Source organism: Eutrema salsugineum, unplaced genomic scaffold, assembly GCF_000478725.1.
Source record: "Eutrema salsugineum unplaced genomic scaffold, Eutsalg1_0 scaffold_6, whole genome shotgun sequence".
Classification (NCBI taxonomy): Eukaryota; Viridiplantae; Streptophyta; class Magnoliopsida; order Brassicales; family Brassicaceae; genus Eutrema; species Eutrema salsugineum.
Window position 1 is genome coordinate 2,352,740 of NW_006256547.1, and position 17,297 is coordinate 2,370,036.

Sequence of the window (17,297 nt, forward strand, 5' to 3'; positions counted from 1 at the left end):
CCATTACCGATCCTTCAAAGACCCATTAGTGGCCCATTACCGATCTTTCAATGGCCCATTGATAATCCATTAGCTATCTTTAAATGGCCCATCGATGGCCCATTACCGATGGCCCATTACCGATCTTTCAAAGGCCCATTGATGGCCCATTAGCGAACCTTAATCTGCCTATTAATGGGCCATTACTGAACCTTCAGAGGCCCATTAATGGCCCATTACTGAATTTTCAGAGGCCCATATATGGCCCATTACCGATCCTTCAGAGGCCCATTTATAACCCATTAGCGATTTAAAAGGCCCATTAATGGCCCATTAGTGATCTTTCAGTGGCCTATTAATGGCCATTACGATCCATTAATGGCCCATTACCGACCTTTCAAAAGCCCATTAATGGCCTATTAGTTAATTGAAAGGACCATTAATAGCCCATTAGCGATCCTTCAAAAGCCCATACCGATCCTTTACTGGCCTATTAATGGTCCTTTCGTGGGCCAATACCGATCCTGCAGTGGGCCATTAGTGACTCAGTAATGGCCCATTAGTTGCCCGCTGGCGACCCGTTAGTGGTCTGTTAGTGGTTCAGCAGTGACCTATTTTTGATCCTTAACGGGCCATTAATGACCATTAAAGGCCAATAACAGTCGTTATTAATGGCCCATTGCATGTTCATTTACGAAGTCTTACGTTGTTGACTTGATAACCTGAAGTCACTTCACCTTATTATGTATGATTCTTTTCTAAAACAAAAGTAAAGAACAAGAACATCGTCCCGTACTCCTAAATATAGAAACTTTTTTTGGGAAACTCTATGAAACCAAAAAAAAAGTATATAAGATTAAAAAAAGAAAAAAGATGAGAATTCTAAACGTTACAAAAAGTTTGATGCTCTCTGCAAGCAACATCTCTGCTCTTAACTTAGTTAAAAAGAGAAACCGATGCTTCTCTGTTCTTCCTCATTGATGCCTCTTTGGACATTGATCATAAAGTATTCACCGGTGGAAAACACTTACCCGCGACCAGGTTTCCTGACCGGAACACTGTCCTCATCATCAGATTGGATGTCTCCATACTGCCAGATTCCGGTCCTAGATTTGCGAGCTTCGTCTTGGTACTTCTCAAGAGCATCAAGAGCGGCTTGCTTGTCTTTGTGTTCCCATTTCTTGCGTTTCTCCATTCTCGCTATTCCTTCCTGTGCTCATAACAACACATTTCCCTCAGGTTTATATATGAAAAATACTCTTCTACTCGCAAGTTTTGGAGGATTAAAAGATGAGACGACGCACTGACCTGAAGCATTACTGCATTGACAGAGATCTCGTCGTCAACAGCGATGAGAGTAACAGCAAGCTCGGTTCCAGTTCCTTGGCCTTTCACTTTGCCTCCTGAAGTATCTCTTTCCTCTACCACTGCCCTGAACTCTTTACCGCTGCCCAGTGTTACGGTATGTAAATACTCTCCGGCCTCGGGACCAAAATCCTCTTCCAGGCTTGGAACTTTTATATAGGCAAGTCTGCAGAGCTGCGCGAGCCCTGGTGCTGAGGATACTGAAGGTTCGACAGGGCGAATTGCGCTGTAAGGAACTGTTTCTTGGTTTCCATAATCGATGTAGAACACTTCGAATTTCTCCTCTGGAGATTGAACTGCTCCTCGGGGTGCATTAACAATCTGAATACAAAGTAAGCATACAATAAAATACCCTTAGGTGATAGTTAGAAAAAATAGAGATAAAGGTTGTGATATTTAGAGATTTGATGATTTACCATTGCACGGTTCCAGGAGTTGTCAAGGCTAAACTGTGCAAGAACGATGTCACCCCTCTTAGGGTTAAACGATCCAACAATGGGAGCGTCTTTAAGACTCAGAGATGCAAGCTGGTGTTGAATCGAAGCTACTTTCTGATCGCCAACCGTCTGAACATAGAATCTCCCGCCTCCAAGTACTTCTGTAACAACAACCTGTAGCGGAAGGCAATTCAGAGTGAATTAAGGTTTTGCTTTTAGTATTAAAACTCTACTCGTCCATAGAATCACACGCCTATAATTCACCTTTAATGTTTCCTTCTGCCTGGTCTCTACTTTGGAACCACCATTTACGACTTCCTCTCCTTCAACATAGTTTTCCCAAATCTGTGAAATCATACGGTTTAGCAAGTTCTGTTTTTTTTTTTTTGGACGGGATGCCCATTCTTTTGGTAAGAAAAGAATATCTATAGGTGTTACCTTCAGTTTCTGATTTTTAGCAGATCGTTCTGCCAATTCAAGAAGATGAGCTTCGGGAATCCTGTCTGCACCAAAGCCTGTCTGCATTTTAGCCAGACCAGCTTCAAGAAGAAACGTTGCTGCGTTGGTCCTCGACTCCCACATTGATCCCAAGAAAGTGCCGGTTCTATCCACTGTTTCAACTTCGATCTGTGATTATAAAAGATTATGTAAGACTCACATAGAAAAGAGAGCCAAAATAAAATAAATTGTATCATGGGCGTAATATGGCCAATTACCTCGACATCTCTCTGCATGATCTTACGTCTCATCAAAGCAATAGCGTCTTCTGAATAGGGTTCGCCACGGCCAGGACATCTGACACCAGAGAATGCAAAGGCAATACTGCAAGTTTCTTTTGGAATGTATAGCTTGAACCGATGTCCGCTCAGGACATATTCCACAACAGCAGGTATTCTCCTACTTCTGTGCAGTGATGGCAGAAAATCTTTGGCCTTCTTGGCCGCGGCCACAGTCAGGTCTGCGATGTGCATGACAGGAGAATCCTTTGCAGACTGGATTCCCTTCTTCCCTGCAATAGCGCGAGCTTCAGCAGCCAGAAGAGCGTCGTAATGGTTTGACCTCTCTTCAAAGTCGCGATGTCTAACCACAGTCCCCAAGCCACGGGCAATGATAAGTTCAGCAATATTCACTCCAGCAGCTGCTGCCGCGGCTTCAGCTGTATCACCCTTGGTAGGAGATGGAAGGAACACTGAGCCAAAATCCATGACCCTAGAATCACTAGCTCCAGAAGTAGTAACACCATCTGCTGGGCTGATCTTCCTTGAGTATTCCATTTGAACAATAACCTGCACCAAGGAAAAAAAGGAAGTCAGAGATCTTGCTCCTGTATAGCACAACGCAATAACTTAAGTAAGAAGACACAAAGCAATAAATACCTGTTTTCCAATAAGCCTTTGTCTCAGAAACTCCCTGGCTTCCCGAGCATAAGGGGCAGGTTTCTCCTCTCTGCGTGGGTTGCCCATTTTAGGAGACCTGATACTAGAAAGACAGACTCTACGCTCTGCCATCGGGCTCCCGAATGGGATAGAATCATCAGCAACTACCAAGCAGTCTCCGCTCACAACTTCCACCACCTGAAGAGAGTGCAAATAGTGAGAACTAAGAACTGGTGAATAGGGCGAATGCAATATATTTCCCAAGAAATTGTGCAACTAACTATTACCTTTCCGGTAAAGTTCTGGTCATGAATTGCTTTAGAGTTGCTAGCTGGAGGGACATAGTTAGACCACATTTTCACCCGGTTTTTCTTGCACTGAAGTTCTGCAGCTTTCAGTTTCTTTTTGGCTTCTTCCTCCATCATGTTGGCACTCCACTCCACATACTTGGCAAGACCCTGAGAAAAAAAAAAATAGCAACAAATGTCATAACTTTTATTCAACTCCATCAAAATATCATATTTTCCAGTGATTATGTATAGCAGAAACGATGTGCCAAATCTATCAAGAAATCTACAAACTATGACAATGGGCCAACCAACTTAATCTTAAGTAAGTACACGTCAAATAGATGGAAGAAAATTTTTAGTTGTATTATCAGGAATCTGTAGTTATACCACCATTGTTGTCGTAAAGTCAAACTTTTATAAGCCAATTAGTTCAATATGTAATCAAGTCGAAAAAACAATATAACTGCTAATTTAGAAACATACATTTTCAACCAGCTCCAAACCCAAGTCTTTTACTGTTTCCCCATCAGAATAGTACACTGACCCAATCAAATTGTTAAATTTGTCAACGCCTTCAAGAACAATGCGAACCTGCAAAATCCAGCTGACACTTAGATCATCTAAATTTCAGATACAGATAATTGTGAGTTAGTTTGTTGCAATGCCCCCTTACATCTCTATTTAGGACACGAAGCTCAGTAAAATACTTGGCTTCCATTGCAAACGGATCAGAGGAAACCTCGACGGACGATGCTGCTGAGGCAGCGAGTCTCTGGGCTGATGTTAGAGGACCACGAGGCTCAGCAGAGGAATCCCCATTTGGAGCTGATGTAACAGCTGGCTCAACATAAGTTTCTTGTGTAGATCTCCTACCCATCGATGGAGCCTACATAGAAAATATCCAACACTCTTACACCATGAAAGTCAAATGTCAACTCCTCACACAGCAAAAAAGGAAGAAATAGATTACACACCTGGAGTCCAGCAACAAATACTTGCACGAACTGAAATTCAGGAAGAAGATAAACCCGGATGGTACTGCCATCGCGGACTTGCTCAACAATACCTTCCATGGGCTTGCCTTTACTTGCGGCTAAAAGACCCATAGCATCAAAATTCCCAGAATCCCCAACGGCAGAAGGAGGAAGATTCCTGACAGATGCCTCAGCAGCACCAGGAACCTGGATCAAGTAAATCCGATCAACAAATCAAGAAAGAGTACAAGAGTCAAACTCTCATAAGTAAAATTCAGATTGATCAACACTGAAGAGAATCTCGCAGAGATAGAAACACAAATTACTTCCAGTTGGTTCCCTTTATTAAATAGAATAATTCCCAGTGGGTAAGGAACTTAGACTGCCAAACAAGTTTGTCCTTTGTACTGAAGACATCTCGACAAATGTAACTTAGAGAAACAGAAGAAGAGACACCAACCTTGCTCCAACGACCAAACCCTTCCTGCTTAGCCTGTTCTTCAAGCTGTAACAGCTCCGCAATGTAAGGACTAACCTTATCCTGATTCTGCTGACCTGGCTCTCTGACCTGGCCATAGTACAGGCATTCCTCCACCGTATCAGAAAGCTGATAAGAGCATCATACCTTAGACAACGCTAAATAGTGAAATAAGATAGTTATCACCTTAGCCCAGCCATTTTGAACAACAAGCTTGGCAAGATTTTCGTTGCCAAGGTAAACCGAGCCAAATTCTCTTCCAGCAATAGCTTCCACTTTGTAATCCACTTTGAAAGCAACCTCCTGCTCAAGAAAAAATAAAAATACAAACTGTTAATATGAAGAGAAATATTGTCAATCACTAATCTGTAGCATAAGTCACTAAGAGATTCAACTAAGCACCTTCCCAATGCAAAGCTTCCTCAGGAATTCCCTGCTTTCCCATGCAAAAGGCTCATCTATACCTCCCCTGCGAGCCTGAAACAAGAGCAAACCAAACAATGAGAATGCATATTCTAACAAAAATCATGTAAGCTAACGTTCTAAACATAGAGCACCTATGAATGTTTTGTAGAGATTTTTATTTAACAATGTCTGTTGGTAAACAGTGGGGTGAGTTTCATTGAAAAACGAATATGACTTTTTATTAGGCTCACCAATTTAGGAGCCATAAGAGAAGATAGAGTGATGGTCTTTTCCGGTGGTGGGCCAGGCCTGTTATGGGTCAAAGCCGTGATCACCAAGCAGTCTCCGGAGGTAACAGCCTTCACTCTCCCTTTGAGCCACTGGTTCTCAGTTGCTGCCACGGACGCCATGTTTCTTGGCTAAGACCTGCACGAGAGACAAAGGAGACAAAAAAAAAAAATCATCAACAAAAAATTCTCCTGCAAAAGTTCACCACAATCAAAGACAGCAGTATTAAAACATTCGGAGATGAGTTTTCAAAAAAAACAAAAAAAGTTTTTGTTCCTTTTCAACATGATGCATTGGCTGTTATATGATCCAGACTTCAGTTGAGTTCGAATACATCAACAAACAAGATCAAAATTCGGAATTCTCTCACAGATCGGTTTGTTAATTACAATTGAATTATACCAACAAAAAGGAAAACCTGAATCGCAAGAAAACTCCTAACATGCATCCATTAAAAAAGTAGCATCACTCAGCCAAAATGAATCACCAAGCTATACATTCGCCTCTGTCTACACCACAGAGTTTGATCGAGCTAATCGCCAAAAACAAATTTCCCAGCAATCGAAAACGCGCGATCGCAATACACGAAAAGAAAATAGATCAGGTTTGAATCTAATACATCCATTTGGATCAAAAAACAGATAGATCTGACGATAATTCTATTGGTAATTCCGATGAACGTACCTGGATTTATCCGTGATGGGAAAACTAGATCTGGAGAATGAGGAAAAAGACGCGAAAATCAATCTTAATTCCCTATGATTCAATATGAGATTGAAACAAAGAGCTGAGAAGAGAATGAGAAGCTGTGAGATCGAAGGGAGACAGAATTAAGAACGGATCTCAATATTGAGAGCTCAGAAGAAGATTGTGCAGTGGAGGTGGGACAAATATAAACGAGGAGGACATCATGCGAAAAAGCGGATATTAAGTACTTTAAAGGTATTTACCCCCATGCTTTCGAATGTATTACGACTCAATGCCATTAAAATACGTAGATTTTGGGTTTTACCTTTTACGGAAAATAGTTTCTTTTGAGGAAATCAAGAGAACTCGGAAATCAAATAAATTTTCTATAACTCTCCTGTTTCGCTCCATGTGTCTACTTTCCTCCTAGTTCATTGTTCTACATTATTTTAGAAAACAAAAAAAAGTAACATTATTTTTTCTTTGCTTTTGTTTTTTTCGCAAAGCAACATCACACTATACAAGATTCAAAATCACGGTATCTGGAATAATTAACAACAATTGAGTGGGTTTATATAATAAACAACAATTTTTTTCCGTTAAGCGTGCCCGATAGAGTTAGTTATTAGAGGGTTTATAAATGTGTCCCAGTCTCAATTTTTTTATCTCTCAGTCATTTTTCTCACTCAAACTTCTTTTCTCGAGATGGCGGCCATTAAAGAGGAAAAAGATCTCAGAAACGCGGCTTCCGCTTTTGTTGCGGGAGTCATGGCCGTACCACCGGCGTTAGCCGTATACACGACGGTGCAATCGGTTAGATTTCCTTTCTTCATCTTCGTGGGGCTAATCTTTGCGTACTTGATCTCGGTGTTCGTAGACAAAGCTATACACTCGGCCGATTGGAGAAAGTGCGTCAAAGATTCCGTACATAGAGCACTTCTCTTCACCTATGGTGGAGCGGGACCACTACTCACTGGAATCATCATTCCCGACCCTGTACTGAGGATAATTGGTATGACGATCATCACTGCGCTTGTTTCCGGGCTGGGAATTGCTTACTTTACGGACGATGGTTTCGTCAGAAAGGAGTCAAGAATCCCGCTTTACGCCATTGTCCTCGTGATTGTTGGTTCTGTTGCTATCTTGAGTGGAGTGGCCGAGTTGTCACAGTGAAAAGAGGAATTAAAAAAACGGGTGAATCGGTGAAGAAGAGTAGAAGACGGTGGTGAATAGGTGATTCGTTTATGGGTTATGATTTTCAATTTTCAATTGTTTTTGTTTTTACCGTTTCTGGTTCTTTCTCCATCTTCTTTTTCCTTTTCTTGGTACAAAATGTTCTTTTGTAGAAATTGTACCGATTTTTTTTTTCTTTTTCTCTCTTTGTTACCGATTTAAAGATGTTACTTTGTAAGTAGATTCCAACAGGAAAAAGAAAACGTTCAATTTGTTGTGTAAACGATTCTTGCAAATTCCATTATAAAATCTAAATATATAAGACATAGTTAGGATAAATAAAGGGAAAATGCAGTATATAACAAACCAAAAAAGTAATAATAAAAAGTGGATACTAAAAACATTCCCCCTAAACTCTTTCTCTCTCTCCGGCGCTCCCGATCAAAGCAATCTCCGTCGTAATCATGGAAACTGGTGTCTAATTCGTCTCTGTTTTGGTGAGTGGGTGAGATGGCGAGAGGTAGATCGATTAGTGGTCCTGGGCTATGGAATTTGAATACGGCGTATTAAAGGGCCGAGGCGTTTGGCTTTGCTTTTCATCGTGTTTGCATCTGTTTCGATGTTGGTTTAGGATTGTATTAATCTTGCCCGAGAACATGAGGTATCTTTTGTCTCTTCATGTAATCTACTCTGAATCTCTGTGTGTGAATGTAAATTGTTTACCGAATCGATAACTATTCTCGACATGGATTAGGGTGTGAAATTGCCAATTGGGTGAATCTGGGTTGTTATGCTGCTCTAGAATCGATTTCAGTGTATCTTTGGATTCCTGGTAAAAATCGGGATTTTTGGTTCGGTAATAGTCTCCAATTCGATCCTGTCTCTGCAAATTTGTAAAATCTTAGCTATTGTATAGAACGTCGTGTCGTTAATTGAGACTAATTTCTATGAATGTCGTTAATTGAAACTATTTGAAACTGTTACTATATTTTATTGGTTGGATCTATAGACTATTCATTTTAACCAGTAGAATATCCGATTTGAGACTGTCAATATTTAACTCCAGTCTGTAAAGTGGGGTTATGAACAACAACATCTCGTGCTTCAGTTTCCAGTTTAGTTTAGTTTAAGTTTATATCTTATATTTGCAGAAATAGGGAGGGCAAGAAGTGCTTATAGAAGTCCTGAATGATATTGGTGCTTTATAATATGAAGAATAAGAATCTGAGGTTTGTGAATGTTTTAGATTCAACAAGGTGCAAGCAGAAGTATGTTTCTTCAGATGATATATTGGTGAATCTGGCTCGTGTGTACTTTGCTCAAGGGAACTTTGCCTCAATGGTTTGTCATTTTTATATAGTATTTTTGTCATTTTCTTTTGGGTTCATTTCAAAGTTTTGCTGATGAATTCTGCTCATTACCCATGTTGTCTACAGTATCAAACTACTTGCGGAAGTAATTATACTTAGCCAGTACGCATTATGAGGCTGAGCATTGGCAACAGTGCAATAGTGCAAAAAGACACTATTAAGGGTTGGCTCCTTCAAATTACACATTCAGATTTAATATGCATCGATTACGACTAAATAGGATTATGACTTTGCTTCTACAGCTTGTAGTTTGTGTATGTAGAACTTTTTGCCATGTTTCTAGCATAGTGTGCTCGTCATTCTTGCTAATTAATGGCTGACCTTTGGAACTTTAGTATCCATTACACATGATCATAGGATTTGACGTCTTGTTTTATAATAAGAAGGTTAGACATTATTAAATCATCCAGTAGGGAGTAGTTGACTTGACTTTTACCTGACAAGGGAATCTGCTTGATGAACCTGCAGGTGCTCAAAGTTTCAGAAGCAGAGAATGCTGTTTGTGTATGCAGTCAGTTGTCTGCTGCTTCAGACCTCCATGTTCTTGAGTTTAATGGTAAAAATACAAACCATGTTCAGTACTTCACACACTTGCTTGAAGCAGCAAAAGTTCACCGTGAAGCGGCTGAGTGAGGAGCTGCAGAATTGACAGAGAGTAGAAGGTGCTCGTCAGCCTGCTTTGGCGGAAGAAGCGCGCCTTAAACCTGAAGACCATATGAAATATCTTAACTATGGACTTGCAAGTTAACCTTTCGCAGCAACAAAATTATTTTGACGATGATGAATTATATGGAAGATTTTCAAGTCTGTGATATACCTTGATGGGTTCCCTCTCTTGGTCAGTTGGAGAAAAGAAAACAGGAAGACGAGCTGAGACGCCTCAAACTAGAAAAAGAAAGATGTAGAAAAAGAAAGATGTCAACGTATAAAGTTGGGAGGTCTCCTATTATTGATTACAACGTATATGCAGGCCAGGTTTCTCAACGATGTTTAGTCTCAAGAAAAAAAAGTACTGTTTGATACTTTGAACTTGGAACAATGGAAGAGCAACAACCCACATAGATCTCACAAATGTAAGAGGTGAAGATGATGGTGAGTAAGGTAGGCCCAGTGAGCGGAAAAGAAAGAAAGGCAAGAAGAGAAGAAAGAAGGATAAAAGTGTTATCAAAATTCCTTTCTGGATATACATTGCATGAGAACCTGTCCGTCCTTCTATATCTCTTCTTGTACTGGGTTTGTGAATCTTTTTTTTTAATTAATATCAAATTGCTCTCTGTCGTCTGACCTTCTCAATGTGTAAGAAACAGCTGTTCATTTTAGAGGTAGTGCTGAGTTAAATGGAATTGAAGTGAAAATTATTTTCCAGCCAAATGGTCTTCTTATATACTGGTGAGAGTCGCAAGTACGTCTTTCTTTCTTGGACTCTTAGATCTCCTGTGAGAGTCGTCTTCTTGATTTCTTACGGCTGTGATTCAGAAACGCTTCGATAAAAGCATGGTCTTCATATTTATTCCTTTGCCTTAGAGGTGTATAGGTCATCTCTTTTGGCAACTTCATGACCTGGCAGAGGCCGAAATGAAAATTACAAGGACACCAGTAAACTCCTTAGCTATTCTTCTGCGATGGAACTAAATACACTTTCGAACTTAGAGCATCTCCATTGGAGTCTCTTACCCAAGTTTTGGCCCAAAAACCTAGGTATTTTTTTTTTTTATGGATTGCTCCTTATATATAAGAGACTAAGAGCAACATTATTGGTGAACTTCTGATAGGGTTCATCCCAATTATTTTATTAATAAAATTTAGAAATAAAAAATTTGGAAAAAACGAAGAGAGAAAAGAGAGAGAAGAGAAAGAAGGGTGATGACAGAAAAAACATCCAATAATAACGCGCCACGTCACAGAAGAATTCATCAAAATCGGTTCCATAAATCCTCTGGGAAGAGTCGGACTCATCAAAAATATTTTTGATTTAAATTAAATCAAAAAAGGGAAGAACTCCTCCTTCAAACCGCCGATGGAGATGCCCTAAGAGGCTGTCTCTTACACTAGATGGAGGGCTATAATTGGCTGGAAATATATTTTTTATTTTTATTTTAATTTTTTTTTTTCTTCCAAAAAAAATATTAAACTATTTGTTAAGAGATACATGGTTGAATAACACGGATGCAGATACTCTTAACAGGTTTGCTAGGCATATTGCGAAATTACTGAGAAAATGTATATGGCAGTAACTTTGTAATACTCTATTTAGACTCCTGATTTCACAGTAAGAAAGTGCTTTTATATTTATACGTCTAACTTCACAAGTGAAAGAGCTTCAGCCTCTTTAACAAAAAAAAAAAAAAACAAAAACAAAAATATTCACAGACGTTAAAGCACGGTTGGAGGTAAAATTGTAAGACTTGTGAGCATCTTACAAAAGTGAACCTTTTTTTCTAAACATTTATTTATTTTGAATTGAAAAATGAAGAAATAAAAACTATTTTGTAAGTAGTGAGTGCGCACGATAAAATTAAAGTAAAATAGATTCCCAAATACATGTGGAAGAACCACCAAAAAAAACATCAAAAAAAAATATTAAAAATTTCTGGAAATTGTTATTAGGTAGATCTTTTGAGTTGGGAAAATCTGGATCGGATACGGTGGCACTTTGATCGACGGATAATATCGGAAAAATCTCTGATATCTTCATGACAGATGCGGCAACAACGGTAACAACGGGAATCATCTCCAAGTTCGATGTCTTCTTGTTGTTCTTCTTTGTAATAAATCCTTGACCAGCGGCGTTCGACGTATAGGTAATAAGTCATGAGGGCTTCAAGGAAAACCCAGTAAGATATCACGATGTATTCAAGTGTCTCCATCCCCAAACCAAAATTTGAAAGGCAACACAAAATTTTACAATTTACGGGAAATTATTGAAAGTTATGTGTAGTGTCTATATATATATATATAGTATACTCAGCGATGGAATTAGTTAGGATTCGTTACGTGTCAAAGATTAGTTAGGATTACGATACCTATATGCTTGCTATTTATGAATATTCCCCTAAAAATATTTACATTCTAAAACGTTAAAACAAATTTGAAATAACAAATTTTCGAAAACTACAAATACAGTAGAAACCTACCCACAAATTAATAAATACGAAATGAGTAAATGATACTATTTTTCAACGTTCTAATATTTTTTTTTTTTGTTTTTAGGTTTTTGTATTATGCAGAAGTATATCATTGGTTAGAATTATAATAAATTTTAGCTAGGGTTTTTTTTTCGTTCTTATTTAATCAGTTTGAATTGTTATTATAGTTGTTGTTGAAACATTGAAAAATATAAAGTAAATCGATTTTTAGATAATAAATTTAAGAAGAACATAAACTTAAAATAATTTTTTCTAATTTTGATGAAATTTTCGATTAAAAACTTGTGTGGATGCTGTTCTAAGATATTTCTCTTAAATTAATAGCTCTATAATTAATAAATGTAATTATTAGTTAAAAATCAAATTATTCAAAATATAGAAAAGAAAAAAACGGAAACAAAAAATAAATAATAAAATCAAAATAAAATCACTTGCTACAAGGTTCTCTCGTAGTTAAAATTAACTTGGAGTAATAAAAACGGCCTCTATGGATCATCCTTAAAACTGGTAAAGATTGCTCTGATATGATCGCACTTTGACATATCAAGTGCTTTCTCGAGTGCCTTGAGATCCTCATGATAGTCCGGACAGAGGTCGCCGCCGTTTATGCAGTCCAATGATTTCTGGATCTCACGTCTTTCGTCTATAACTAACCATAGCCCGCCGAGGAGACAGAACAATGGAACGCCGATCACCAAATAGGCAAGGTTCAACACCTCCGACGTCAATGCCATAATCAGTTTAGGACCTGCTTCTTTCTTGATGTTAGCTAGTGTTAGAAGAGACCAACACTTATATAGGCAAATTTAGCTAGGGTTTTCATAAATCGTTTTAAGTGTTTGTTTACTTTGTTAAAACAAATTCTAAAATTACAACTAATATGGTTATCTAAAATACAATTATTGGGTTTAGTATCGAATGGATCATTATTATTTTGTGTTAAAAGGTTTGCGTTGATAATATAAAAGGATAGGGTTTTTGACAAACGACAAGATGATAAGTGAGTAAGAATGGTCAACAAAGACAAATAGATGCTTCATTACTTCCAAAGAACAAAACTTGATGTGAAGATACACACAGAGTTACTTCTTTTAAATTCTTTTCAATCTTCAAGATCTTCATCCATGTCTTCTCCATCTTCTTCACCTTCTTCTTCGCTATTATCACCCTCTTCACCTTCTTCGCTATCATCACCATCTTCCTCATGGTTACTCTTCGCGTTCTTCTCATCCACATTTTCTGAAACAGACCGATATACAACCTTAAAAATCAGATGATTAACAAAACTACAATGTGGGGGTAAGAATAAGATTAACATTTACCATATTCACTGAATATGATTCCTCCTGAACACAATCCTTCCTCCACTTTCACGAGCTGCATAGTCATTCTCGGTCCAATTTCTTGCAGTTTCACTGCGCTCTTTGTGGAACTCCGGTTGACTCGGCCCAGATCAGATGATAGTGTCACTGTTGCCGCTTCTTCATCTCCTTCGCTCTCTGATCCATAACCAGCCCTGAAAAAAGACCAATAACAATCAAAATGATTGATATAGAGAGAGAGGAATAAATGAAAAGACATTTGTACCTATATAGATCCTTACTTGGTGACAAAATCACTAACATCCTGCAGATTCCTAAGATCAGGGACCTGATGATTTTGCACAAACTTTCTGATCCTACGAGACACTCCTACAGGCTGAAGCCTAATAGAATAATGCCGGAAATCAATGAGTTTTGTGTCTTTGTTGTAGTTCAAGAGTACTAATCTCTGGCATGTGGAGAGCTTGACCTGACATATTATTTCACCATCACAAGAACATAATCAGATTGCTGAAAGAAGCTACAATCCGCAATATAAACATATTATCTGTTCTTGGCAACAGACTTACAGTGTTGATATCAATAGATGGGAATATGTTCTGAAACATAATCGTTGCTAGCTTCAGATGCAGCTCCTGAGTACCGAATCCGGAAAGGACAATCTGAACCAAAGCAAATTAATTAACATTCTCAAGTATTAGCAAAAACCCACGAATTACAAAACAAAAACCAAATAGGAAGTAAGAGAGAATGAGATTGATTACCAAAGGGGGAGTCTTGAAAAGATCTTGGGGACATCTAGGCCGAAGCTGAGACTGAGCAATATCTGAAGCTAGGGAATACTGATGAATTTTGAATGTGAGAGTTGGGCCCTGCGGGGTTCTTGCTACTCGTAGAGACAATGCAGATGCTGTTTTCGATAGCATAAGAAAATGCGTAACACCCATTGGACCTGATACATTCAAAAAGTCCCTTAAAGTGTTCCGCTTCTTCTCCTGTAAAGAAGCGATGGAAAAAGGCAACAACTTGCATCAGTAATGGTCAAACATGTGAAACTCCAATTTTGGTTTTCTCCCAACCATAACATAATTAACTGACCTTTAGACTGAGAGCAGTGTAGGGAAGCATGAGCTTCCTCAAATCCATCTGAAGTTGTTTGACAGAGCCAGGAAGTTTCATCCTTGAAAACACAAAACTCTTGGGGATCTTATCCCCAGTGACATGATCAACATTCCCTTGATTTTTCTTCACGATTGGCTTCACAGCGACTCTACCCTTCTTATTCTATATCATCACAAAATGTTATAAACCCGTAAATAGATATTACTGGAAATAAACACGAATTGGTAGAGAAACTCAACACAGACGGTTTCCACTTACGTTTTTGAAACGAGCCATTTACTTCTTATCAGCAAAGCTTCACAGATTCTGGAAAGATAAAAATCGTATTCATGAATACAAAGACGAAACATTTAAGTACAATAAGCAAATCAAAACCACTTAACGCTTAGATACCCTGAGAGAGAATAGTAACAGAGAATGTGCTCTTAATAGGGTTTAACAGATATACCCAGAACTATTGATAATCCAAAGATAACGATAATAAAAGAGCATAGTCGAACTAGAAATCAATACCAAAACCTAAGTTCGCCGGCCGGAGTAATAGAGCCTGAGGTAGGAGATGGCGGCCAATTGGAATGTTTGGAGTTTGTTCATCGGATATGTAGCCCTATATACTCAAACCGGTTCTCCCTTTTTTTTGTCAATTCAAACCGGTTCTCCCTTAAATTTGGGTTTCGTAATTTTCTTATCACGGGTCCGGTTTACTGATTGAATCTTTCTCAAAAAAGAATTTATTCATAGTATTAATTAATTATTTTTTTATTCGTCTTCCCGACAAGGTAGCTTAGTATTTTTTTTTTTCTTCTAGGAACAAATTACACAATTTTCCATCTTTACTCATCGTTTTAGCATCAAAATTTCTCCGTGGAGATTTCTTGGGTAATATTTTCTTCCTCAATGTTGAAAATTTCTGTGATTAATCTTTTATCTTAGAGCCAAGTTCTTCGTGTTGCTCCAACTCAGTTATCTATCTTTTATGAAAGATGGAACTTTTCTAAAGTTTCGTTCAACGCATTTTCTAATCGAAAGATTGTTAACTTTTTGATACGCTTTTCGAGATCTCAAATTTTTTTTTTTTTTTCATGTTATGATTCTGGGTTTGCTTTCGTAAGCCCCTTTCTCGCGGTTTCAGTTTTCTCTTCTTCTGCGATGAACTCGAGGAATTCTAAAAGAAGTGATTATTGGGCCTTTTTTTCTTTTTTGTAATGTTTTTTTTTTTTGGTAAGGGTTCTTTTTTGTAATGTGGAGAGAACTGAAAAGCTCTCTCATCAGATTCCGTAATATTTCTAGATTTTGCGTTTGGTTAGCTTGTGATTCTACTGTAGAATTTTTCCTGGAAATTAAAGGATAGAAACTTCACAGTCCTGTCTTGTTTGCTCGTGTGATCTAATCGTCTACTTTGATTTCAACTTAACTTTGAAATTGCGATTGATTTTTTTTTATCAACGATCTGCAAATGTTTAGATCTAATATGTCTTTAAGAAGGATACTAAGAAATGTTCTGGTGAATCTGATTCCTTAATTCTGTAGATTCATCATCATCATCATCATCTATCCTGTTGCTCAAAGATGCTCAAGGTCCCTGAACACCAAGTTGCTGGTCACATTGCCATAGATGGGAAGCTTGGTCCGCTCGTAGACGACCAAGGCCGATTCTTCAAGCCACTTCAGGATGATGCTCGTGGTGAAAACGAGGCTAAGTTCTATGAGTCTTTCTCGGCGAACAAGAATGTTCCAGATCACATCCATAGATACTTCCCGGTGTATCACGGTACTCAGTTAGTCGAAGCATCTGATGGATCTGGCAAGCTTCCACACATGGTTCTTGAGGATGTTGTTTCCGAGTACTCAAATCCGTCGATAATGGATGTTAAGATTGGATCTAGAACATGGTATCCGGATGTGTCGGAAGAATACTTCAAGAAATGCATAAAGAAAGATAGAGAGACCACTACGGTTTCGTTGGGGTTCAGGGTTTCAGGTTTTAAGATTTTTGACCACCAAGAATCGAGTTTTTGGAGACCCGAGAAGAAGGTTGTTCTTGGGTACAAAGTGGATGGTGCTAGATTGGCTCTGAAGAAGTTTGTGTCATCGAACTCTCCTGTTGAGTCTAAGTCAATGCCAAACTGTGCTTTTGCGTCAGAGGTTTATGGCGGTCCTAATGGGATCTTAGCGCAATTGTTGGAGCTTAAGGCTTGGTTTGAAACCCAAACGATCTACCATTTCAATTCTTGCTCGATTCTGATGGTGTATGAGAATGATTCGATGTTGATGAAAGGAGGGGATGATGCGCAGATGCCTCGGGCACAAGTAAAGCTGGTGGATTTCGCTCATGTTCTTGATGGAAATGGTGTCATCGACCACAATTTCTTGGGTGGAGTCTGCTCTTTCATAAAATTCATCCAAGATATTCTTGAAACCGACACTTCCCAGCTTGAAAACGGGCACTAGAGAAGCGTGTTTCTTTCTCACTATGTTTCGAATAATCTCCAGTTTCTTCCTTCCTTGGGCGCTAATTGGGTTTTAAACTTTTGTCCCCTTCAATTGTATAATTTGGTTTATACCTACCTAACCAAACCGTTGTACTGTACTTTTCTTTTGAGTAATATCGAAATTTCCATGGAAGTAAGCTTGCATATTCAGGTAAACGAAATAGAATTAGATCTTGAAGAAGTAATGAAGTCAACATCAATGAAAAGCGTTACTTAGAAGCGATTTTAATCTTAGAACATAATGTCATATCTGTCTCTAAAAGCCACTAAGCCACTTCGCCTAGAAACAGAGTGTTTTCTATTGGCTTTCCTTTTAATTTATATATTCATATCTGATTAGCTTCTGGCTCTTGGTCCGGAGTCAAAGACCGTGATGTGTTTTTAGAGTGTTTC

General features: G+C 38.5%; 3 protein-coding genes and 1 long non-coding RNA gene across 6 annotated transcripts; 2 read left to right on the top strand and 2 right to left on the bottom strand.

Moving 5' to 3' along the window:
• Window positions 1-717: 717 nt before the first annotated feature.
• Window positions 718-6,480, bottom strand: LOC18013249 (ribonuclease TUDOR 2). Of its 2 annotated transcripts, XM_024151009.1 has the most exons (17): window positions 6,277-6,480; window positions 6,011-6,124; window positions 5,556-5,730; window positions 5,302-5,376; window positions 5,086-5,202; window positions 4,882-4,989; window positions 4,422-4,628; window positions 4,121-4,333; window positions 3,931-4,038; window positions 3,445-3,615; window positions 3,158-3,355; window positions 2,498-3,067; window positions 2,220-2,408; window positions 2,046-2,126; window positions 1,761-1,955; window positions 1,288-1,665; window positions 718-1,189 (listed from the first exon to the last, which is right to left on the bottom strand). In XM_024151009.1, the coding sequence occupies exons 3-17, from the start codon at window positions 5,712-5,714 to the stop codon at window positions 1,007-1,009; spliced, it is 2,952 nt and encodes a 983-aa protein (XP_024006777.1). In that variant the 5' UTR covers window positions 5,715-5,730; window positions 6,011-6,124; window positions 6,277-6,480; the 3' UTR covers window positions 718-1,006. The 2 variants fall into 2 exon arrangements, with proteins under 2 accessions (XP_024006777.1, XP_006394473.1); XM_006394411.2 differs by lacking the exon at window positions 6,011-6,124.
• Window positions 6,481-7,847: 1,367 nt separating this feature from the next.
• On the top strand, window positions 7,848-10,187 carry LOC18013250. 2 transcript variants are annotated; one of them, XR_002897702.1, is made up of 4 exons: window positions 7,848-8,113; window positions 8,604-8,793; window positions 8,889-8,985; window positions 9,291-10,187. It is a non-coding gene; the product is annotated as an uncharacterized LOC18013250 (long non-coding RNA). The 2 variants fall into 2 exon arrangements; XR_002897701.1 differs by having other exon boundaries at window positions 8,699-8,793.
• A 2,738-nt stretch (window positions 10,188-12,925) lies between these two features.
• LOC18012811 (peter Pan-like protein) lies at window positions 12,926-15,000 on the bottom strand. The gene is made up of 8 exons (XM_006394414.2): window positions 14,926-15,000; window positions 14,671-14,718; window positions 14,389-14,574; window positions 14,055-14,285; window positions 13,860-13,952; window positions 13,572-13,759; window positions 13,291-13,484; window positions 12,926-13,207 (listed from the first exon to the last, which is right to left on the bottom strand). The coding sequence occupies exons 2-8, from the start codon at window positions 14,686-14,688 to the stop codon at window positions 13,071-13,073; spliced, it is 1,047 nt and encodes a 348-aa protein (XP_006394476.1). The 5' UTR covers window positions 14,689-14,718; window positions 14,926-15,000; the 3' UTR covers window positions 12,926-13,070.
• Window positions 15,001-15,213: 213 nt separating this feature from the next.
• Window positions 15,214-17,037, top strand: LOC18012913 (inositol polyphosphate multikinase beta). The gene is made up of 2 exons (XM_006394415.2): window positions 15,214-15,291; window positions 15,943-17,037. Exon 2 carries the CDS (start codon window positions 15,982-15,984, stop codon window positions 16,861-16,863), a length of 882 nt encoding a protein of 293 aa, XP_006394477.1. The 5' UTR covers window positions 15,214-15,291; window positions 15,943-15,981; the 3' UTR covers window positions 16,864-17,037.
• The last annotated feature ends 260 nt before the right edge of the window (window positions 17,038-17,297 follow it).